Source organism: Sorex araneus, chromosome 2 (assembly GCF_027595985.1).
Source record: "Sorex araneus isolate mSorAra2 chromosome 2, mSorAra2.pri, whole genome shotgun sequence".
NCBI classification, from domain to species: domain Eukaryota; kingdom Metazoa; phylum Chordata; class Mammalia; order Eulipotyphla; family Soricidae; genus Sorex; species Sorex araneus.
Window position 1 is genome coordinate 6,336,197 of NC_073303.1, and position 23,287 is coordinate 6,359,483.

Sequence of the window (23,287 nt, forward strand, 5' to 3'; positions counted from 1 at the left end):
GACATAGGGGAAATGTGAGCTAAACTGTACTGTCGAGAGAAGCACACTCAGGTAAATCAACTATTAAACTACCAAGCATCAATCCCGATAAGCACCAGGATCTGGGCACTGTGGATTAGGCACTAAGGGGAACTTTCCTGGGTGGTGCCGATGTTTCCACCTGGGTCTCAGGTCCAGGCATAGTCACCTTAAACCACTCAGATTGCAGCTTTTTCCTACTAAAAAGAAAAGAGCCCGAGTTGGGTTACACAGAAGAATCCCTTGCAAAAGAGCACATCTCTCTCTCTCTTAACCCCTAGATCCTGACAGGTTTTTTCTTCATGGTTCTAACAGCAAAGGAGTTTGCTTTCATTGTTCATTTTTATTTTCAACGTTGAGCTTTAACTCTACTGCTGAGGATGGGATTTCAGGCATAGCACAATCCTGCGCCATCCCCGCCCCCCTGGCGTCACTTCACCCCACCATTGTCCCAGCGTCCCTCCAGCCTAATCTCTCTGCCCAGCTTGCTTTGCTGTAAGATTCCTGTTGAGGACCGTTTCTCCTTTTCCGTTGCCTTGGGCCTCTGTTATGGAGCACTTCTCTTTGTAGCCCCTACATGAGAGAGTCCACTCTGGGTCTGTCCCTCCCCTTCTGAGTAACTTCAGTCATCCTGACACTTTCCAGACCCATCCACATAGCAGCCAGTGCAGGACTTCATCTTTTCTTAGGACTAAGAAGTATTTCATCATGTACACGTACCCTCGTTTCTCTGTCTGCTCATCTATGCTCAGACAGCTGGGTCGCTCCCAGATTTCATCACCTGTGAATAGTGCTGCAATGGACATAGGACTGCAGACACTTGAATGAATAGATTCGGGGCCCTTGGGTAAGTATTTACTAAAAATAAATTACGAAGTGGCCTCTCGGGGTAGCTCTCTCTCTAGCCGCTGCCCGCGCTCGTTCAGTAGTCTCACACCGCTTCCCCCACCCTGAAGAGGTTGATGGTGATGGGCAGGAGAAGGAAGGAACGAGGGCCAGGCTGGTTGGTCTCAATTGCAGTTTATTCCCATCTCATCTCCATTCCCATCTCATCTCCATTCTCCTCCTGCTTCTTCCTCCCCCATGCTACTTCATTCTCATTCTGTATCCCCCTTCATTCTCCTTCTCCTACTTCATACTTCTTCTCGACCCCCAGGCGCCTCTTACAGTCTAGTTAAGTCCCAAAGCATGAGGGGTTGGGGCTTACACATAGGTGTGGTCATGTAATCAACAGAGGTAATGTTCTTCCCTCAGGGGAAGCTTCTAGGACAGATTCTCATCCAGTAAGATGACCATCCCAAGACAGAAATTCCAACAATGGGTGTGTTTCTTCTCTCCTTAGTCCAACAAACATATAAACATTCATGGTATTAATCATTTTGTATGGACACAGTAAGAGATACATTAAGTTTATAGAATTGCTCTTCTGGGGCCATCTTGATCTCAGGCTACAGTGCTCAGGCCAGATCAGTTTTTCCTATCTCTATCAGGATCCTAATCTCATCATTACTTTTGGATCATGACAGCATTTGTCCATGACCATGCTCTCAGTTTATAGTTGAGTATCGTGGCACTTTGGCCTGGCCCATTTCGAGCTAGGGTAGCTCACATCTTGCCCTGGGTCCATTGGGACCCTGCTTTTGGGTTGCTAGGAACTAAGGGCAACTGAGGCTTAAGTCGAGAAAGCAGATGCCCAGGAGAGAATATTATTCCGAGACAATTAACTCCCAGGTTACAAAAGCATGATATTAACTGTCTTCCTGTGTCTATACAAAAAGGACATAGCTTTAAATATAACTATGCAAAAGAGTATAAGAGAAGGAGAAAGGCAATATTTCATACACAAATATAAAATCATAGATTTCTGAGGAATCTGACCTTACAAGTTAACAGAGTCTGATTAGGGGAAAAAGGTGATAGACCAGTTGGGGAAGAGAGCACAGAGAAGAGTTTACAGATAAACACAGAGAATGGAAGTGCCTCAGGAGCACTGTGATAAACCTAAGCTCCCTGTGGCAAGGGAAACAGGACATGCCAATGTTATCCTAAAATGTTTAGAGCTACATTCCAATAAACACAGAAGAATGGAAGTGCTTCAGGAGCACTGTGATGGGTATCACCCGAAAAACCTAAACTCTTTGTGGCAGAGAAGAAAGCACAAACCAGTGTTATCCCACAGGTAAACACCAACAAGTGAAATTTCTGGGTCCTATGAAAGCTTCAATTTCTAGTTTTTTGAAGAGTGTCCAGATTGTTTTCCAAAAAATCTTGGGTATTTCCCACCAGCATCGAATGAGGGTCCCTTCCTAGCCACACCAACACTGGCTGTTTTGTTCTTTGTGATGTTGGCCAGTCTCACCAGTCTAAGATAATATTTCATTGCTATTCTGAGTGGCATTTTCCTCGTAAGTTATGTTGAATATTTTTCATAATCTTTTGGGCATCTTTAGATCTTCTCTGAGGATGTTCCTGTTCATTTCTACACTTCCCCCATTTTTTGATAGGTTTTTTTTTTTTTGGTTTTTTGGTTTTTTGGGTCACACCCGGCGATGCACAGGGGTTACTCCTGGCTCTTCACTCAGGAATTACCCCTGGCGGTGCTCAGGGGACCATATGGGATGCTGGGATTAGAACCTGGGTCGGCCGCGTGCAAGGCAAACGCCCTACCCGCTGTGCTATCGTTCCAGCCCCTTTTGATAGGTTTGACTGGTTTTTTTTTCCCTGTAAAATTCTCAGTGATTTATATGTCTTGGATACTAACTCTTTATAAGTATTCTCAAAAAATTAGTATTCTAACTCAAATGCTTATGGTAGTAATAGACCATAGATAATTTTTCTATACTCATTTCACTATGACTGAGACCAAATAGTGTTCCTTGACCTCAAAAAATAATTCTAGGTCTGAAGTTTATGACCACAAATTAAAGTTATCAACAACATATAAATTATTTCAGTCGTTAATCGACCTACTAAATCATATGCTATATTACCGTATATAGTGAGACTATTGCTCCATGCCCCTAATTTTTAATTTTTATTTTATTATTTTTTACAATTGTGATGATGATGGATTAATTATCCTAGCCAGAGAGACAGTACAGTAAGTCACCCCGAGTTCGATTCCCAGCACCCCATATGATGCCACAAGCCTGACAAGAGTGATTCCTGAGCACAGAGCAGGAGTAAGCCCTGAGCACCACCAGCTGTGGCAAAAAAAAAAAAAGACTCAGAAGCTGACTTATATATTGGTAAATTCTATGGGGAAAACAGCACATTGGTTGCTTAATGAATTCTTTGTTGTTGAATTCCTGCCTGCTAATTTTGCTAAGTGGTCAGGAGAGGAGGCATTAGCACAATCTGCTGCTGCCTGTATATTGTGACCAAACACTTCTGAAATTAGTACAATTTTAAATTAGTAAGTAAAAAATACATCTTATCCTTAAAATCATTAAACTAGCCTTACGTATTTAGTGCCTTGCCAAATACATGGAACCTCTGGTGACACATCATCTGGAAATATTTTCAGTGATTTGCATTCAGTATGATTGGTTTAATATACATGATTTAAATATGAAGAGACTTGGGATGCAGCCAACCCAGGTTCCATCCGCAGACGCCCATATGGTCCCCAAGCACCACCAGGAGTAATTCCGGAGTGCAGAGCCAGAGTAAGCCCTGTGCATCACTGAGTGAAGCCCAAAAAGTACACACACACACACACACACACACACACCACACACACACACACACCACGAGAGAAAGAAAGAAACTTTGAACTCTTGACTCAGAGAAAATGTTCAAAGAGATTTTCCATAGGGGAAAAAAGAAACATGCAGTCAAACTGAGTTTTAGACACCCATCCACTCTAGAGATTTTGAGTTGTCTTGATTGTATATCACTTTGTTGACAATATTTTGTTGCTAGTGTTGTTGCTAACATGATATTATCTCCTCGCTTCCTAAAGAACAATGGACGTAAACAATGAGAGTTACGGGACAGACTTCATCCTTCTGGGCTTTTCTGACAGACCCCGAGTAGAACGCATCATCTCCGTGGTGGTCGTCATCTCCTATCTCGTGACTCTGGTGGGAAACACAATGATCATCCTGGTGTCTCACCTGGACCCCCACCTCCACACGCCCATGTACTTCTTCCTCTCCAACCTGTCGCTTTTGGACCTCTGCTATACAACCACCATTGTCCCCCAGATGCTGGTAAATCTGTGGGGACCAAGAAAGTCAATCACGTACGGAGGGTGTGTGCTCCAGTTCTTCTTTGCCCTGGACCTGGGTGCCACAGAGTGTCTGCTCTTGGCTGTCATGGCCTATGACCGCTATGCAGCTGTGTGCCAGCCTCTGCACTACACGGTGATAATGAACCCTCGGCTCTGCAACCAGATGGTCATAACGTCCTGGTTGGGTGGCCTTGGAAGTGCCATAGTTATTTGCTCCTTGACTTTGAAATTGCCAAGATGTGGGCACCGAGAGGTGGATAATTTCTTCTGTGAGATGCCGGCCTTGATTAAGATGGCTTGTGCTTATTCCAAAGTCATTGAGGTGGTAGTTTTTACTCTTGGAGTGGTGTTTCTCCTCGTGCCTCTGTCACTAATTTTCGTCTCCTACGGGGTCATCACTCGTGCTGTGATGAGGATCAAATCCGCAGGAAGATGGAGGAAAATCCTCAACACGTGCGGCTCCCACCTCACCGTGGTGGCTCTCTTCTATGGAACACTCATCTCGATGTACATGAAGCCCCAGAGTAACAGCACAGCCCCCAATGAGGGCAAGTTCCTGACTCTCTTCTACACCATCATCACCCCCAGCCTCAACCCTCTGATCTACACGCTGAGAAACAAAGACGTCAAGAGTGCAGTGAAGAGGCTGCTGTTTGCAAGGAAATGCTCAGCACAGCTTTGAAATCCACGGGGGAGAAGCAGGGAATCATACTGACCCTGAGCAACAGAAGATGACTCGCTTACTGATTCCAAAGAGCGTCTCTTGTGGGGAGAGGGGAGGGACCACACCCAGAGACGCTCTGGGGCTCCTCTGGGCTTGGGGGGCGGTTCCTGGAGGTGGACCCCAGGCTCCCCCACATGTAAGGCATCTTACCTGCTATCCTTCCTCTCGGGCACCACAATGGAATTTTTTTAATCAACCTGGTGGGGAGGTGGATGGGGAGAAAAATAAGTTTCACCTTAGGTTAAATCAAGGCCATCAAAAATCCATTTCAGGGGTGCTGGAGCGATAGCACAGCGGGGAGGACGTTTGCCTAGCACGTGGCTGACCCGAGTTTGATTCCCAGCATCCCATATGGTCCCCGAGCACTGCCAGGAGTGCATGAGCCAGGAGTAACCCGTGTGCAAGGCCAGGTGTGACTCCCCCCAAAAAAGCAAAGTAATCCAGTTCATTGCTGATTTAGTATTATCGCCTTGCGTTTTGGTTTTCTGGTGTCTTTTGTTGAGAAAGGGCAGTAGGGCTACAGATGTAGCTCAGTGGTAGCGAACTTGCCTTGTGGTTGGGAAGCCCCAGGGTCAGTCCCCATCACTGCAGAAAAAGAAAAGAAAAGAAAGAAAGAAGAAAGAAAGAAAGAAAGAAAGAAAGAAAGAAAGAAAGAAGAAAGAAAGAAAGAAAGAAAGAAAGAAAGAAAGAAAGAAAGAAAGAAAGAAAGAAAGAAAGAAAGAAAGAAAGAAGAAGAGAGAGAAAGAGAGAGAGAAAGAAAGAAAGAAAGAAAGAAAGAAAGAAAGAAAGAAAGAAAGAAAGAAAGAAAGAAAGGAAGGAAGGAAGGAAGGAAGGAAGGAAGGAAGGAAGGAAGGAAGGAAGGAAGGAAGGAAGGAAGGAAGGAAGGAAGGAAGGAAGGAAGGAAGGAAGAAGGAAAGAAAGAACAGCAAGGGCTGGGTGATATGATAGTACAGCGGGAAGGGCATTTGCTTTGCAACCAGCCAACCCAGATTCCATCCAGGCATCCCATAGGGTCCCCTCAACACTGCCAGGAGCAAGTCCTGAGTGCAGAGCCAGGAAGAACCTCCGAGCATCGTCAGGTGTGACCCAAAAAGCAAAATACATTTTAAAAAAAAAGTTAAAAAATTCAAAAGGCAATGGCAATAAGAGATAATCAGAAAGGAGCGTCACACTTTGACTCAACGAAACGGAAGTTGAGTCTGAACCGGTGGTTCTAGGGTCCATGCAGGCCCGAGTGAAGGCCCCAGCTCGATTCCTGCCAAGAAGAGAAAAAAATGCACCGTCTCGCAACTGCTGATCAACTTTTACTGCATTTGAGTGCGGAAACTGAAGGAGGGGTTTTAAGTGAGATATGTCTGACAGGATTTAGCGTCGCCCATTCTCAGAAAGAAGGATGATCCACATTTCCTGTGGCTACGGTTCTCCCAGTCTGCAAATCTCTCCTGTTCTGGTCGTTAGCAGACCTGGAAACTCATCCTGTCGCTCTGTTCGCAATCCTTTGTTAGCCTGATCACCTATAATATACAAAGTCGGGAAATCTCTGGGCTGGAGGATGAGCCACCCCCGTCCCTACCAGCCTGAAAATCCCCTCTGCACAGTGCCCGGTGACAGCACCGTGCAGGACGGCTGCCTGAAGCTCTGGGGTGGGGTGACGGGGCTGTGTGTGGTCACCCCCTCCCACCCCCCGTGCCTGTGCTCCCCAAATGTCCGCACTGGGTCAGCACACCAATATTTTATTTTTTTATACTAGTAGTATTTATTAAGTATGCTAAAGATACCATCAATGTTGTTAGCATTCTAATCTTTCAAGATACTGTTTTGGCATCTCAGAGTGTTTGGTACCTCTTCTAATTTGTTTGCATTCACAGGTCGAATGGGACAAACTTTACCTTTAATACATCTGTCATAAAATAAAGAACACACACATATGTAGGCAAAGTTTCCATGTGTGACTATTATACATTTACCTTGAGGACAACATATAATTCATGTCCCCATTGAATCTTAACTGGAGAATGAAGTTAGTGACTTCTTTCTTAATATCTATATGATTTGCTTGACTCAGAGGTTGGTCTTTGAAACAATAACTCTGGCATTCAAGTAAGAAAGACTAATACTCCAAGCTAGGTTAGGGCTATACTGGGAATATTAAATGTGAAAGAGGAACCCCAGGGTGCTTTAGAGAGAGTAAAAGCTAAAAGAAGGAGGCCTGGGAGAAGGAACTGTAACAGAGAGATGGCGGGAAAGAGGATCTCTGGGTACAGAATTATTGCAGTTGTTTAAATCTGTTACAATGAAGTTATCACACCTATATTTTAAGGTTTTGATTCCTTTCTCAAGGAATAGTTCTTTTAAATTGGTTAGTTGTATACACCTCACTAAAAAAAGAAAAGAATTGTTAAAATAATAAAGACTCTAACAGGTGATGAGGCTAACAAAGGAATGCAAACAGAGAGTGACAGGATACATTTTCAGGTATGCTGAAGACCAGAATAGGAGAAATTTGTAGACTGGAAGAACTGTAGCCACAGGAAGTACGTATCAGCCTTCTTTCTGAAAATGGACAATGCTAAACGCTGTCAAACGTGTCTCACTTAAAACCTCTTCTTCAATCTTAAAAAATAATAATAAAATAAAATAAAAACTAAAACCTCTTCTTCAGTCTTATGCATTCAGTTGAAATCTTGTATCACCCCAAAGGCCTTACGAATTCCATCAACGTTTCTACTTGAATCCTCCCCAGAATCTGACCGCATCAGTATTGAGGTATTATCAAATTTTATTTCTATGTCTGTAAGTATATTTGCAGAAAGGGCAGTGATCGGCTTTTTAACAACATAGAAACTTTTGTAAACACTGATGATTTTGCTCTGCGACAATTGGGTCTGGCATGAATTACATATTCAATCTATAAATGGTGGCATCAAATAAGTTTTGAACACAGCTCCATGGAAGTGTGACAAATTCTTCAGTCTCTGGAGCTATCCCACAGATAATGTGTGTGGCTGCAATCTTTGGGATTTTGTTAACACCCAGGACAGGAGACACCCAAGATTAAGGATAGGGAAGAACAGGAAAGCTTTTCTCTCACATGCTGTTTAGTCTCTCACCCCCAGGAGCTGCACATAACTGAGCCTGTGAGAACCAGAAATGAGGAGGAATTCAAGAAAATGCTATTTTTGGGGGCTGGAGCGATAGCACAGCGGGTAGGGCGTTTGCCTTGCACACGGCCAACCCGGGTTCGATCCCCGGCATCCCATATGGTCCCCCAAGCATGGCCAGGAGTAATTCCTGAGTGCAAAGCCAGGAGTAACCCCTGAGTATCTCTGGGTGTGACCCAAAAAGCAAAAAGAAGAAAAGGAAAATGCTATTTTCTTTTTTTCCAGAAACAATGACTGCTGACTTATTTAACTTTTTAACTGGACAATTCCTCTTATGGTCTGTTAGCCGCATTAAAGTCTAGTCATGCTCAGAATCCGGCTTTATCTATCCCAACATATGCCTCACAGCCAGTACAGCATCCCCGAGGGATATAACTGACCTTGGGCAGCGGCAGGGACCGCAGATGACACAATGACAGCTGGCCCAAAGAGCCAACCTATGGAGACACACAGCATAACCATGGCTCTAAATTTTTTGTTAAGAGAAAGATAACAATGATTAGAAAAAAAAAAGACAGGGGAAACAGTACGTTGTTATAACATGCACTTCTCCCTCCATATTTGAAAGAGATGGTGAAAGTAACACACTACAGACCCAGTGATGGGCGGTTACCCATCCCAGCACCCCGCAAGGCTTTCAAAGTCTCAAGATCACTAATAAAATGATTTAGATAATGGTCTCAGTTATAAATTATTGCAACTCCCTAACATCTCATTAAAAAGTTTGATAACACCATATACTATTGGAATGTGGGTGAACAGAGATCTCACGGAAACTAGTTAAAATTTTACTTAACTGGAACTACACAAACTCTTTTAAATCAAATGAAAAAGACATCTAGAAATGTTCTATCTTGACATAAAATACTTTGTCCACAATTTTGAATAGAAAAGCTTTGAAAAATCAAAAAATTATAACACTCAACAGGACAACCTTGACCTAAACTTCCCTTCCTGCCCTTTTCTTTGGGGTCTTTTTACAGAAGCAGATCATATGTACCAAAAAAGATATTTCTTTTAGCGTAAAATATTAGCAATTTTATGTATTCCTGAAATAGCAGCTACATCTTAGCAGATACAAATATTAATAGCAATTTATAAAACTACAGATTCTGTTTGGACTTAAAGGTTCAAGTAAGACATAGTACTAGCATCCAACCAAGGATGTCAAGGAATAACAGTTTAGCTTGCTTTTTTTTTCAAAGGGTTTCAACGCATATTAAAGTGGCCACGTAAAAAACATTTAGGTTTTTGTGAGTCCACCGAGCGCGGCTCTGGTCCCCCTGCTGCCGTGTCCGCTCAGCGCCACCAGGTGGCGGTGTGGGTAGCGGTTCCCACAGAGACAGCGACAGTGCCACTGTCCCGAGGACCAAGCGTTCCCGATCTGTGCACAGGCAACGGCGATCCTTCTAAGAGCAGGCAAACCCACCCCATGCCCACCTTTGCATGGCAAATGCGCCTCACTGAGCCCACGGTTGGGTTTCCCCGGGTGGCAGGATCCCACTTTCAGATCTTCCATCGGAAAAGCAGGCAGCACCCGCACCCCGACCCCCAAACCTGCGGCCCAGTCACTCTGGCAGAACTGACTTGAGCCTGAAGTTCTTGATGCCCGGGTTAAAATTCCCTCCTTCTCCCTGGAACTGCCTTTCTCCCACGGTGGAGCAGTTTTTCTTTTGCTCCTCCTACAGCCAAAACACAAAGCGTCGCTCATTACACTGTGTCTCCAGCAGAGGGCGCGCGAGCCAGCCAAACGCTGCAGCCAACTAGACTCCCGCCTAACCCTTGCAGCTCCTCTTTCTTGCAGATTATAATCCAGTGGATCCACTTCTAGGGCATCACAAGGTCTTGGACCCTGGTGGAAACGGCTACTGTGCTTTAAAGGCACACACCCATCTCCGTGCTTTGTCTTGTTCTTCCTCTCTAGGTCCAGGGACGCCAGACAGGTACATTTTCATCTTTTTTGTGGACTCCGTCATCTCCCTTCCCTTTTTGTTCTCAAACTGGTTTATCCATGCAATCAGTCAGGAGGCGGAATGAGTCTAATATGAAGGGGGTAACTATTTAAAGTTTTAGAATTCCAGGAGCGACATCTCATATTATTCATAACAAGCAACACAAAATAAATTATTTAGCATCTGCCTACAGAGCAGGCTTGAGTGGTGGTAGGAAAATTCAAAGCAATGGTGGTGGAAAGGTGTCACGGTGGTGGGGTTGGTGTTGAAATATTGCACGTAATCAATTACTATGAAAAACTTTATGAAAATTACATTTTAAATGTAAAAAAATTAAAAAGAAAATAAAATAATAAATAAAACGAAGGGGGAAGTTGAAGGTATCCTGAGATAATATCTAGGTTGCATGCTCTGGTATCTAAATTTTTGTCTAAACTGCTGCATTGGGGCTTGAGTATGACGCCTTAGAAACTCATGCACCTCCTTATGCACTAACTCGAACATTGAGGTTCAGAGATGTTTCAATTAGAGGCTCAGAAATCCCATAATGTGGAACATCCCACCACTTTCAAGTTCTGTGGCCTTTTCTAACGTACTTATTCCGACCGTGAAAGTGCAAATAGTACAAATTTCGAGTGTCTGCTCTGTTTTGGTTTTGGAGCCAGGGGCAGCTGGGTTCTGTGTGTGCAGGGAGAACTCCTGGAAAACCAAACCACATGCGGGGATGATTCTGACCCTTGAACTCTCTCTTCACTCAGGACAAGCTGATCGAGTACTGCAAATCCAAGGGCATGGTTTTGACTGCTTACAGCCCCCTGGGGTCTCCTATTGGGCCAAGCCAGACGAGCCTTCCCTGCTGGAGGACCCCAGAATAAAGGAGATTGCTGCAAAGCACAAGAAGACCACAGCTCAGGTTCTGATCCGGTTCCACATCCAGAGGAATGTGGTCACAATCCCCAAGTCTGTGACGCCCTCACGCATCATTGACAATTTTAAGGTCTTTGACTTTAAATTGAGTGATGAAGACATGGCGACCATATTAAGCTTCCACAGAAACTGGAGATTCTGCAACATAGAGGGCTCGTCTCACTTGAAAGACCACCCCTTCCGGGAAGAATATTGAAGCGGAGTCTTTCCTTCCATACTGGTCCTGCAGGCTTTCTTCTGGCCTGAACTGTAACTCTCTGCCAGAGTCTTGTTTTTCTCCCCCGCTAGACCTGAACTCCTGGGCTGTGCTGCTTCTCCTGGATCCGGTCAACCAAGAACAAACCCTGACAGGGAGATTCGACTCAGACAGCAAATCAGAGTTGGTTGGTTGGTTGGTTGGTTGGTTGGTTGGTTGGTTGGTTGGTTGGTTTTCTCCCTCCTACCCCCGTGTATTTGGTCTGATTGTGGGGAACTCTGCTAAGACCAAGGACACAAAGAGTAAAAAGAATAAAAGCTATTCATAACCAAAAAAAAAAAAAAAGAAAACCAAACCATGGAAAAAGAGAAGAGGAAGCTCAGAGCACTCGGGGTGAAAGTGAAACTCTTGCACTCAGTCACCCAGAGCAGCATTTAGAGACTTTCTCCAAAGACTTAAAATAGCATCAATGTGAGGTCCAGCAATCCTGTCGGTTTAAATCTAGTGGAAGGAAAACAGGAGGCCCAAGCGACCCAACACTAAGAGGTTCTGCATTGAAAGATCCTACGGGATAAGACCTAGAGAAGTTGCATCAGTCTCCTTCTTAAGGAAACAAAAGCTGAGGTCTCAGCTAGGTAGGATTTATAAACCGGAAATAAAAGTCTGCACAGTGGGTTATTGGAAAATATAAATTGGTAGAATAATTTATACAAATCAAGAGTACAATTGGTATCATAATTTGAGGAGAAAACTATTTTTTTGTTTTGTTTCTTTTTTAAATTTACAGCACTAGGAATTCAACTCCCATCCTAACATTTGTGCTTTACCTTGAGCCTCACACCCAACCCTTCAAATTTTTTTTGCTTATTTTTTAAATTTTGGTTTTTTTAATTGAATCACAGGGAGATACACAGTAACAAAGTTGTTCAAGATTGGGTATCGGTCATACAATATTCCAATACCTGTCCTTTACCAGTGTACATTTTCCACTACCAATGTCCCCAGTTACTCCCCAGCGGGATTTCTTTTTTAATCTAAATTTTATTTTATTTTTATAAAATCGACAATAATTCATTACATTTAAACTCAAACACCAATCTCACCACCATTGCACCTCCCCGCCACCATATTACGAATGTCCCCACCCTAAGTCCTAAACCATGCTCTCGCAAAGCAGAACAAAACAATTGATTTTTGTATTGCTTGTTATGAATAAGTCACTAAAAATGATCCAATAAAGTTTCCTTAGAGGAAAGTGTGTGAAGATTGCTATACTTCATCCTGGAGCCATTAAGCCCTGGTATAAGAGATTACTAACATGTCTGTTAAACCCCATCAAATGTTGTGTGCTATTGTTGGTACATGAGTCCAGCCTGCCTTCCTCATCCAGAATTTCTCTTCTAGTTATATACCTAGGATACAATCTTGCAAATGTGCCCCCCAAAAAACATAGGCAAGATTGTGAGCATAACTTAAGCTTTCTGGGAACCAAATACTGTTCTTGTCCGGTTTTGGGTGACACCTGGCAGTGCTGAGGACTTAGTCCTGGCCCTGAGCTCAGGGTGCCAGGGAGCCAACCGAGGTCAGCCCCCACACGAAGGCAAGCACCCTATCTGCCGTACTGTCCCTCGGGCCCCTAGGACCAAAACTTATGCGCTGAACAAAAATATTCCTTGAGGAAAATAAAATGTGATGTATGCACAGAATGAAACACTGCACAGAAGAAACTAGAATAGAAGTGCACAATAACTTTTTATTTGGAGACAGATAATCTTACAAACAAGAAGTCAACAAGTGGGATGGAGAGGGGACAGCTGGTAGGACTCTCGCCTTGCACGTGGCCTCCCCAGCTCCATCCCCAGCGTCCCATCTGTGACATCCTATTGAGAGCCTGAGTGACAGCTGCTAGTTCTTCCCTGGTGGAACATAAACAGGATTTTTGTCCTCTGGTTAAGCATTCTCTCCACGGAAGAGACAAAATCGAATTTACATCCTAGATGGCCTAGATCTCAGAGAACATAGAACTCAACTGGAAAGGGGGAAACGGGCTAGAGGAGAGTTTCCAATAAATGCCAATATCCTGAATATCCTACCGACTCTCGGGATGGGGAATTAGAGTCCGTTTCAACCACAGCACCTGGCTGACTTGGAAATCACGCAGTAATTTCTGTGACAAGCACCATCCCTAAGAGTTTATATTTAATGCATCCTACCCCTTCTACAAAGCAAGTGCTACTGAACCCAGCCTTTTGTAGATGGGTGAAACTGAGGCCTTAAGGAACTTGGCCTCAATCAAGTTCACCCGTCGAGGAAGTGGCCAAGGTCCACGGGGACAATAAAACCCAGAGCTTTCTTGCCAGCCTCAGCTCCTACTTTCTAGATCGTATTTTTCAGCTATGACTTTGCACACTTACAGCAATAGACTTCTTAACATTAGTGAGAGATCCATTTAATGTGCTTTCATTTGTCTTGTGATTTATTTTTTTTTTTTTAGACAACCGGAAACCTTCATTTTTCTTGTTTTCTCTTCCTGTCTTTGGTCCAAGTTCAAAATTTTTGTCTGGGTTCACTAGTCCTAAACTTCACAGAGGAACGCAGAATGTAAAATTAGGCATTATTTTTAGAATCTAAAGTGCACGGCACAAGAGTTGTGAAAACTGGGTTGCAAATAAAACTTGGCAATGTTTGGGCTTTTTCAGTTTTACTGCAGTGCCTGGGCAAAACTTTGCGCTGCCCCCTCTGAGGTTCGAACTCAGGACCTTCAGATTATGAGACTGACGCGCTGCCTACTGCGCTAAGGAGGCAACCCTGGGAGCAGGGCCTCTAGTTTCTCCTCACGAGCCTTAACTCGCGTTTCCAAGCTCCCATTTCTAATTAAATCGGAATTTTCATGCCATTTAAGCTTGGAGACCTGCCGCTCAAGACAGATGGAAACTGCTGCGTTCAACCCCACACAAGCCACTTCCTGCCGTCTGTGACAGCGCTTCTAGAAGGATCCGTGGGGCCAGGCGTGACCCAAAGCTACGGTTGCACCAAAAATGTTTTGTTTGACCTCAAACATCTCGTTAGCATTTTAGTCGAGAAATGTACGTTTTCGTCGACTCCGTTCGCCGTGCTCTGCACAGCTCGGACCTGGAGCACCGAGATCTCTTTTTTTTTCCCGCTACCAATCCCGGGTGTTTGAGACCCCGCGGGTGCCCAGGGGACCAGCGAAGGTCGGTAATTAAAGTCCAAGTTAGGAAAATGTCCATTGCCAGCCTATTCGTTTCCAGCGTCAGCTCCCACTGTTAGGAAGGGCATTTAGTAGATCAAGTAGATTTTTTTAATTAAAAATTTTACCCACCCAGATTGGTGTTTGAATATTAAATGTAATTAAATATTGTGAACTACCCTATAAATTTTTTTAAAGTTAAAAAAATAAAATAGATGTAAACCATTAGGTCATGAAAACTTTTCTGGTAACCCCATTAAAGAATACATAAAGTTAAAGAAATTAAAAAATTAAAATAAAAGTTTTACCCACCCAGACTCTAGAGCTGCGTATTTGCAATCACGCTATAAAAAATGCAAGAAGGTGATTCCTAGGGAAACCTGGGAGGGAGGAGTCACTGCTTTCGGGGACAGAGAAGGTACCACCGTTGTGGCGGTGCTAAGAGCAGGCCCCAAGGGGTCAGCGACTGTCGCAGGCGTGACCTGGGTGCAAAAGACTCACCTAACTTGTCTGGCTTTTTATTTTATAACCCACCTGATTTTGTTTGTTTGTTCTCCGCTTTGTTTTCTTTTGCTGAAGCCGGGGGGACTGGCTTACTGTGACTTCCGGAATAAATCTGAGTGTTGGAATTAAAATCAAGAAGCTGCTTTAATGCATCTCCCTGTTCCCGAGCCTATGGAAATAGGAGTTTCGAGAACATTCTGTGGCGGCACCTCCAGTGCTGGGCAGAGGCTGGCTTCAAAAGCAGGTCCAGCTCTGAAACTCTCGGACCTTTGATGCCTCAACTTCCCAGCAACCGGGGAAGGGAAGCGTGAGTGCATCTCGCGGTCAAAACTCTCGGAGGTTCCCTGTGCCTCTGCCCCTGAGGTTTATCGGCGCCACCTGTGTTAAATTTGTGGGTATTTTTGTGTATGTATTTTTGTGCATTTTCTTATTAAAAAAAAAAAGTTCAAGGAGGGGTCAGGGATGCCCCGGGGCCTGGAGGGGATGCTTTACCGGAGTGAAACCCTGGGTTCTAATCCTTGGCACCCGGTAAAATAGAACAGTGAAAAGTTGCCCCCATTATGTTTCAGTTTAGCTCTAGAGCATCAGTGTGAAATCAACAGAGAGGAACATCACGGCTCTTCTACGAGCCTTAAGTGTTAAGTAGAAACATGAAGGGTCTATGGGATGATAAAGATGGTGAATCTGTTGTTGGGGCTGTGTGTTGGGGGGCTCCCATTGGTGTGCTCCAGTCACTCTCTCTGGCCCAGGATAAATTTTGTTTTTTAATTGAAGGAACATCAGTTGTAACATTATATAGGTTTCAGGTATCCAAACATACGTTTCTAAGGCACTAAGATCTTCCCCAGTTCCCACCTACCACCATACAATTGACTCCTTGTCTATGCTCTCCTTCCTTTTCCTAACCACTATTTTGTTCCTATAGTCTGCATTTATTTTTATTTTGTTCGTTACTCTGGTTTATTTTCTACACGTGTGAAGTCAAACAGTAGTTTTCTTTCAGTGTCTGTTTCACTTAGCATAATTCCCAGTAGGACCATCCAACCTGTCGCAGATGGCAGGATCCCACCTCTGCATAGCCGAGGGGTATTCCTTTCCGCCTCTGTCACACCCTTAGCCGCCCATCCGATGCGAGGCACTCACTTCAGTTCCAAATGAAGAACATGAGGCTATCCCATGTAAGTAGCTTCATAGACGTTTCATATTCTTCAAGCTAAAGCATAGAAGTGGAATCTTTGAGTCAGATGATAAGTCTATTTTTTATTTTTGCTTTTTGAGGTCTTATTGGGGGGGGTTGGGGTGGAGCCATACTTGGTGCTCAGGGATTACTCCTGGCTCCGCCCTCAGGGATCTCCCCTGGTGACACTCAGGGTCTGTATGTGGTGCTGGAGATCAAACCTGGGTCAGCTGCATGCAAGGCAAACACCATCGCAGCTATACTATCACTCTCACCCCTCTTCTGTATTTATTAAGGAATCTCCCTACTGCTTTCCATTATGGCTTACCTATTTGCATTCGACCAACTGTTTATGAAGCTTTCCCTTCTCCATTTATTATATATATAATATGTGTCCCCTGTCCCCATGGGAGAGGTAGAGACAGGCAGACACACACACAGAGACACACACACACACACACACACACACACAGAGAATGAAAACTCTGGGGATCAGGAATGTGGCTCAGCTGTAGAGCACTTGCATGTATGAGCTTCTGGTTTGGTCCCTGGTACCATAACCAAACAAATAAATAAATAAAATGCTGAGAATTTTTTATGAGTGCCTTGTTCATCTGTCCTCCTTGGAGAATCATCTAGTCATATCCCATATCAATTTTTTTAATGGGTTCTTTTGAATATTTTGGTTCTCAACTAATACTTGACTTCTTTATATATTTGGATATTATTAACCACTTGTCTATATGACTGGAAAATATTTTTTCCATAATTGATTACTTTTGTTTCATTTCCCTTCTCATTGCCCACATATTCCTTAAAGACATCAGGAAAGCAAATGTCTGAGAGCTTATCACCTGTTTTCTTCTGCCATTCATAATTTATTCTACTTGTATTCTTACATTCTTGTATCTTGTACATACTGTAGGTTAAACTTTGTTGTAAGATAGGCTAATTCCTTTGTATTGGCTGTCCAGTTTTAATAGCATCATTTATTGAAGAGACTTTCCATTTTATGTTCTGGCATCTTTAGTATAAATTAGCTATCTATTTATATATATCTTCATTTCAGGGCTGTTCCATCCCATTGATTCATAGTTCTGCTTTAATGTCAGTACCATGACCATGCTGTTTTGGTTACCGTTGCTTTGTAATATCGCTTGAAATCAGAGTGCATGCTATCTCCAGCCCCCAGCCCAGAATTGTGGGGTAGGGGTGATTTTGGAATACCAGCTCACTTTCTCTCGATTCCATCTCCTGCATCACATGGACCCTAGAAGGAGGCAGAGAAGGTGGCCTAGTCACGGAGCAGAGTGTGACAGCTCTAATCCTCAGGGACAAAGAGCCAGTGCACCCTCCGACTGGCTCTCACTGGTCCAAGACTTAATCACCAGCGCCTGCCGCACAGCTGGGCACTCACTGGGCAGCAGGAGAAACGGAGACTGGCGCGTCCTCGCGCTCAGAAACAGCATCGAAGGCGAACATGCATCAAAAAATCACTTTCCGAGCTGCGGATGAAGTCAACATTCCGAGAAAAATCAGGCCCCAGGGTGACCTCTGGCAGTGCCAGGTAGGGACGAACTGCACCTGCCAAACCGACGGAGCACCGGAAGCGAAGCCGGATGCTGGAAGTCTTTTTCCTGGTTCCAGGTGGCCCCTCTAGCTTACGATCCGCTTGGTGGGTACTTTCTGGGCAGGTGGAGGACTGCGGGGTCTCGCTAGTTCATTTCAGTCCAGGGACCAGAAGAATTTCAGTTCAATTTTTTGGCCTGTGGTTGGGTCAATAAGCAGAAGGTGAGATCTGGAATCCCAGACTCCTGGAGGTTCAACGAAGAATTCTGATGTGATCTTCGCTTTCAGGACTACATTGATTCCCCAAGGCCCCCCAAGTCCCCCAAAGCTGACTTTAAAGCATTTAAAGCCAGTTTCCCAGAGATACCCTACTTGAGAAATGTTCTGGGACGCAATCACCGACTTTTAGCTTCAGAATTTGTCAAAAACAGGCCTTGGAACAAAAAAATTCAAGAAAAGGGGGCAATTTCTTGGCCCTAGATTACAGAAGTAAGACCAGAGGAGAGAAATTGAACGGGAAGAGGCTGATAGGGTGTTTAAAGGGTCTTGGGCACATCATATACTCACTCATAAGGTATCTAAGGCACAGAGTCAACAGTACTCTAAGCGTCGTATCCAAACTACAAAAATCAAACGGTAAAGTGTACCTGCAAGGAAGCCGACTGGGGGATGGGAGGGACCTTGGGGGTGGGAGAAAGGAAGGGTGGAAAACAGTCACCGAGTACAGTCACCACATCTTACTCGAAGGTTGCAGGGGCGGAGCCGAAATAGCTCAGTTGGGAGAGCGTTAGACTGAAGATCTAAAGGTCCCTGGTTCGATCCCGGGTTTCGGCAGAGGCCTTTTTTTCTTTCACAGCCTGCGGTTAAATATGAGTTTACGTAGCTACTACAAATATAAGGACAACTTTCTAAATTTAATTTTCGTTGTAGTTTAGGTAACAGTTACAACAATATTGAAGTGTATGAACTTTTATTTATAAAGTATTACCTACTGCAAATATGGAGAAGACTTTTTAATTATCGTTTCGGTAACAATAGTTTGCAACGGTTGCAATAGTTTCAATGTTTACGGTATTGCTGTATAGTCACTGCACCCCACCACCACCAAAGTGCCGGTGGCCCCCACCCCAAGTTCCTCTTACCCCTCTAACCGAGCTGTCCATTCCCCTGCTCCCGCCCCTTCCTGTCCCTCGCTTTAATAATCAGGGTTTTGTAATCCAAGGCCAAGGTTTGTTTGCCCTCATTAGGTATTTCCTATCCCCTTGTGAAAACACTTCTCCAATAGGAAGGGGGGAAGGTCATTGCCCCCCTCAAATTTAGAGGGAGCCACACAATGGTTTCTGGGATAACTTGTTTGGGGGTTAACTGGGAGAATTCTAGGGATAGGCTTCACTATCTCACCAAATAGAAAAGATACACAAATAAGGACGAGGAAAACCACTTGTCTTTGTTCTTTGTAATATTTCGTATCTTCGTTCTCGGTTCCAGCCCTCCCGAAGGAAATGGAAGAGAGACATCTAATAGGAGGGAGGCCAACTGTATTATTTTCGGCTTTACGTTCCCTCTTTTGAGATCTTCGGGAAGAAATGGATTTCTGTGCGACCCTGTGGCAGCTCCAGCTCCCTCTCTCCTCTAAGGATTTTCACAACGGCTATTTCGCGGCTTTCCGTCAGTTAAAAAGTAAATTTTAAAAGATCTTTTCCCGTTTTAACTCCAAGGCCATTATCCAAATTCTTTTCTCTCTCTCTCTTTTTTTTTTTTTTTAATTTTGATGTTGTCTTCATACAAATTGGAAAAACTGAAGGCAACACCCAGCTCCAAATGAAAGAACAAAGGGAAACTGTTTTCTGATGCCGTAATTGGATTGTTTTCTGTTGCCATAATCACTTGAAGGTGATACATTGACGTGAGAAAGGTCAGCAGCGGATTCACCTTCCTCTGTAAGATACAAAGTTTCCATCTCTTAGAGGCGCCCGCGGGTAACACTGAGATACTTTGCTCCAGTTCCGCAGCGGCCCTGAGCGCTCGTCAATTGCACTGAGGGACCGACGGCTCCGCTGTGGGTGCTGGGCAAGGCCTTGCCGGTCTCCTCGAGGGCCCGCGAGAGTGTGCCAGTCCTGCTTTAAGGCACTGTTTTGATTACTGACTTCGAAATCTAGGGGCACGTGTGCACCCAGGTGTCAACTAATTAACATGTTCTTTCAGGTGTGTCTTGGGGAACGCTGGCCTCCAGATTGCCTGCTTTGAGAGTCGGATCCCCTTTCTTGGCCAGCATCGCCCACCTTTAATAAGTGTACTGCTCCGTTCTCCCCTTGAAGTGTGCTTTTTTTTTTACTCTTCCCTCAGTCCCATACTTCCTAGTTTACTTTTTTTAAAAAAAAAAAGAAATAGTTTGCGCCTTCCGAGTGGTAAAGATGCGAAACAGAATAAGGATTAGACGATTTTCGCTATATGATTCATTTTATTGAACGTGGAGGGAAAAACTTGGCTGCCCCCTCTGAGGTTCGAACTCAGGACCTTCAGATTATGAGACTGACGCGCTGCCTACTGCGCTAAGGAGGCAACTGTCCCACCCACTGGCGCAGAGCATCTATCAACCTGACGCCGAGGAGGCCCGTCTTGACGTCTTCGCCGCCGGATATTCCCAAAAAAGGCGGCGCGGAGATAGAGTTCGCGGGTCAGGTACGCGAGTGGAGATGAGGAGCCCGGGCAGGGGAGGCCGAGGGGCAGCCCCGTGTCCCCGCGGCCTTTTCGCGCAGACCTGGCGGCGTCTGAGCGTGGAGGGAGCGGACAGGCGCGTCCAGCCGGGCCGGCTCGCTCGCTCGACTCCTTTGCTTCCGGGAGTCCCAGGACCCCGTGTCAGGGTCAACCTGGGACCTAAATAAGCGGGATGCAGGGGCCGGATGAGTCCGAGGGGCCACGTTAGCGCTGCTGGGAGCCGTGCGCAGAGGAGAGGCGGGGAGGGCGCGGGGCGGCGAGGCCCAGGCGGGAGGAGCCGGAGAACCCGGACGTGCCGGGTTCAGGCTGGGGAAAGTGCAGGGACGCCGCCACCAGAAGGAGGTAGCGTGGCCGAGCGGTCTAAGGCGCTGGATTAAGGCTCCAGTCTCTTCGGGGGCGTGGGTTCGAATCCCACCGCTGCCAAGTTGAATCCTTTTTCTTCTTACAGTAAATATCTTCTGAATCTAAACCCAAGAAAACTTGAAGCAACACGTTTCACCTGCCCCGCTGAGGATGCACGTCCTAAATTGGAAGAACAGTCATCTACTTCCCTTCCTCTTTGCCTCCTCCCAGAGAGCAGTTTATAGCTGCCATTAATTGCGAGCCTTGGTGGTTCTGGTATCACTTAGTGGACAGTTTTCTTTTTTTTTTCTTTTTGCCTTAAAAAATAAAGTGCAAAAAAAATAAAAAATAAATAAAGTGCAGTGCTCGCTTTGGCGGCAGAGATAATAAAACTGGAACGATACAGAGAAAATTAGCACGGCCCCTGCGCAAGGATGACACGCAAATTCGTGATGCGTTCCATGGTTTTTTAAAAAGTTCTGACACTGCTAATGTATAATTGGCATATCACGCAAGTTAGGCAGAAAGTATCAATTCTTAAAACATGTCCAGAGATCCTGTAAAGCAGGTGAGAGTACTGGCTAGAAAATATCTAATATAACATTGTAATAAACTGTTGAATTTTAAACCTGAATTTCAAATAAAAATTCAAACCTGATTATGGTCATCTTGCAAAGAAAAAAAAAAAGAAAGAAAGTGTAGCTCTTGGAATTAAAAAAGAATTTTTTTTTTTATTCTGTGCCGAGGAAGAAAGATTCGGTCCATTGTTCACCAAGCTCTGAGATGGCTTAAATCAGTTTTTAAGGCTGTAAGGGGTAGGGCAGAAAGTGGCGAGTCCATGAGCGTGGAAAGAGACACGGAGAATTAGCTCAGCAAACGCCTGGGAATTCCCCAGCTCCCGTCCCCACCTCCCAAAGATGCTTCCAGTCCAACCACCAGCACTGAGCAGCCGTTTGGCCATAGGCATCTTGCTTGGTTGCAGACAGCAAGAGGGTGAAAGGAAACGTTTCGGGGATTCCTCAGCAACTCAGCCTTGGGGGCCTATCGCCAGGCGCATTAAGGGCCGGCGTCAGTGGCCAGACACCCCCAGACTCGGGACACGGCTGGGTTTACCAAGTGGGGCAAAGGGGGGGCTGGGGAGGAGGGGCGCAAAGCAGAAGCGAGCAGGGGCGGCGGTGCCAAGTGTGGCAAAGTAACACTAAGCTCAGAGAGTGCCAGTGACGCTGCTGTAAACAGGGTTATGCAAGAAAATTTCCAAAAAAAATCATTCATAAAATTAAAAGACGTCCGAAACTTACACTTGAGATTAACTGAAGAAGTAATTCAGCCTTGCGCCTTTCTTCCAAGCATAGTCCATGTGCGGCCTCTTCATTACCTGTGGCTCTTACAGTGGCCAGGTGGCGTCATAATACAGTGAGAAGGTTGAGAAAAATAAGTGGCTGAGCCCTGCACAAGTGACACCCTCTCTCCCGGTCCTCCACTCCCAGGGACCTGCCTGTTGTGGCTCTGGCATGTTCATGGGAGCTGGAATCTGGGCAGGCCAAAAGGTGACATGGTGCCCCAGTCGTTCCTTTAGACTTGGCAGAGGAGGCCGAGGGGCTAGCGCGGGCGGGACCCCTGAGCATGCACGCCCTTGCTCCTTCTTTTCACTCATTCACCCTCTCATCCCCTTGCAGCCCCCCCTCCAGGCCTCCCTGGGGGGGGGGGGGGTCCGGGTCCCACCCTCCCGCCGACTCGGGGCGGGGAAGTAGGTTTTGCACTTCCCAGCCCGGGGAAAGCTGAGGAATAAGCCCCACGAAGGGTCGAGGCTGCCCTCCAGGAGTCCGGGGTCTCCGGGGCTGTGCAGACGGCTCCCGTGTGCAAGGCAAGTGCAGCCCCCGGCCCTGGGCAGGGAAAGCGGAAGCCAAGGAGCCGGAGGTCATCTCGGGGCAGGGTCCGGCCCCCCGGCGCCCTCCAGGGAGCGCAGGCTGCAGGGCTCCCGGAGGGGACCCCGAGGACGCCCCCAGGTCCGCTCCACGCCGACCCTCTCGTCCTAGCCCTGAAGCTCAATGCAGAGATTTTTTTCTTTTCTTGTTTCTGGGGCGGGTGGAAAGCACAGGACCCTGAAACTGACGAGGAGGCGGGAGCTTTATTTTGGGCGGCGTTGACACTTCAGGACTGGTTTTATTTTTAGGTAGTATCAGAGGGAGCCGCGCAAGGGGCTGAGCAAGGGCGGTTCCATGGTGTAATGGTTAGCACTCTGGACTCTGAATCCAGCGATCCGAGTTCAAATCTCGGTGGAACCTTTATTGCACACGGCCCCTTCGCGTTTTGCCGCCCGAGACAGGGAACCCAACGGCGTCCGACTCTGCGCTTTGCATTTTGTTGTGCTTGAGCCGTGGGCGCGGACGCAGAGACCAAGCTCCCGGTGCGCCGCGCGCGGCGGGGAAGCCTGTGGGCGCGCCGTGCCCGTGGCCCGGGTTCCCGGCAGTCGGATTTGAAACCCCTACGAGGACGCGCTGGGCGCTGGGCCTGCGCCCAACACGCCTGTAGCGCACAGGTCGGGGCGCCCGGG

General features: G+C 45.8%; 1 protein-coding gene, 6 non-coding genes and 1 pseudogene across 7 annotated transcripts; 6 read left to right on the forward strand and 2 right to left on the reverse strand.

Annotated features, from left to right (window-relative positions):
• The first annotated feature begins 3,986 nt into the window (after positions 1-3,986).
• Positions 3,987-4,934, forward strand: LOC101558476 (olfactory receptor 2G3-like). The gene has a single exon (XM_004621836.3). The coding sequence runs from the start codon at positions 3,987-3,989 to the stop codon at positions 4,932-4,934; it is 948 nt and encodes a 315-aa protein (XP_004621893.3).
• A 5,702-nt stretch (positions 4,935-10,636) lies between these two features.
• On the forward strand, positions 10,637-11,212 carry LOC129402474 (aldo-keto reductase family 1 member B10-like; annotated as a pseudogene).
• A 2,731-nt stretch (positions 11,213-13,943) lies between these two features.
• On the reverse strand, positions 13,944-14,016 carry TRNAM-CAU (transfer RNA methionine (anticodon CAU)). Its single transcript has one exon. It is a non-coding gene; the product is annotated as a tRNA-Met (tRNA).
• Positions 14,017-18,434: 4,418 nt separating this feature from the next.
• On the forward strand, positions 18,435-18,507 carry TRNAF-GAA (transfer RNA phenylalanine (anticodon GAA)). Its single transcript has one exon. It is a non-coding gene; the product is annotated as a tRNA-Phe (tRNA).
• A 1,655-nt stretch (positions 18,508-20,162) lies between these two features.
• On the reverse strand, positions 20,163-20,235 carry TRNAM-CAU (transfer RNA methionine (anticodon CAU)). Its single transcript has one exon. It is a non-coding gene; the product is annotated as a tRNA-Met (tRNA).
• A 497-nt stretch (positions 20,236-20,732) lies between these two features.
• TRNAL-AAG (transfer RNA leucine (anticodon AAG)) lies at positions 20,733-20,814 on the forward strand. The gene has a single exon. It is a non-coding gene; the product is annotated as a tRNA-Leu (tRNA).
• Positions 20,815-21,099: 285 nt separating this feature from the next.
• LOC129402819 (U6 spliceosomal RNA) lies at positions 21,100-21,202 on the forward strand. Its single transcript, XR_008628860.1, has one exon. It is a non-coding gene; the product is annotated as a U6 spliceosomal RNA (small nuclear RNA).
• A 1,744-nt stretch (positions 21,203-22,946) lies between these two features.
• On the forward strand, positions 22,947-23,018 carry TRNAQ-CUG (transfer RNA glutamine (anticodon CUG)). Its single transcript has one exon. It is a non-coding gene; the product is annotated as a tRNA-Gln (tRNA).
• The last annotated feature ends 269 nt before the right edge of the window (positions 23,019-23,287 follow it).

Coding starts and splice junctions, on each gene's coding strand:
- LOC101558476 (XM_004621836.3), top strand. CDS start 3,987: ATGGACGTAAACAATGAGAGTTACGGGACAGACTTCATCCTTCTGGGC.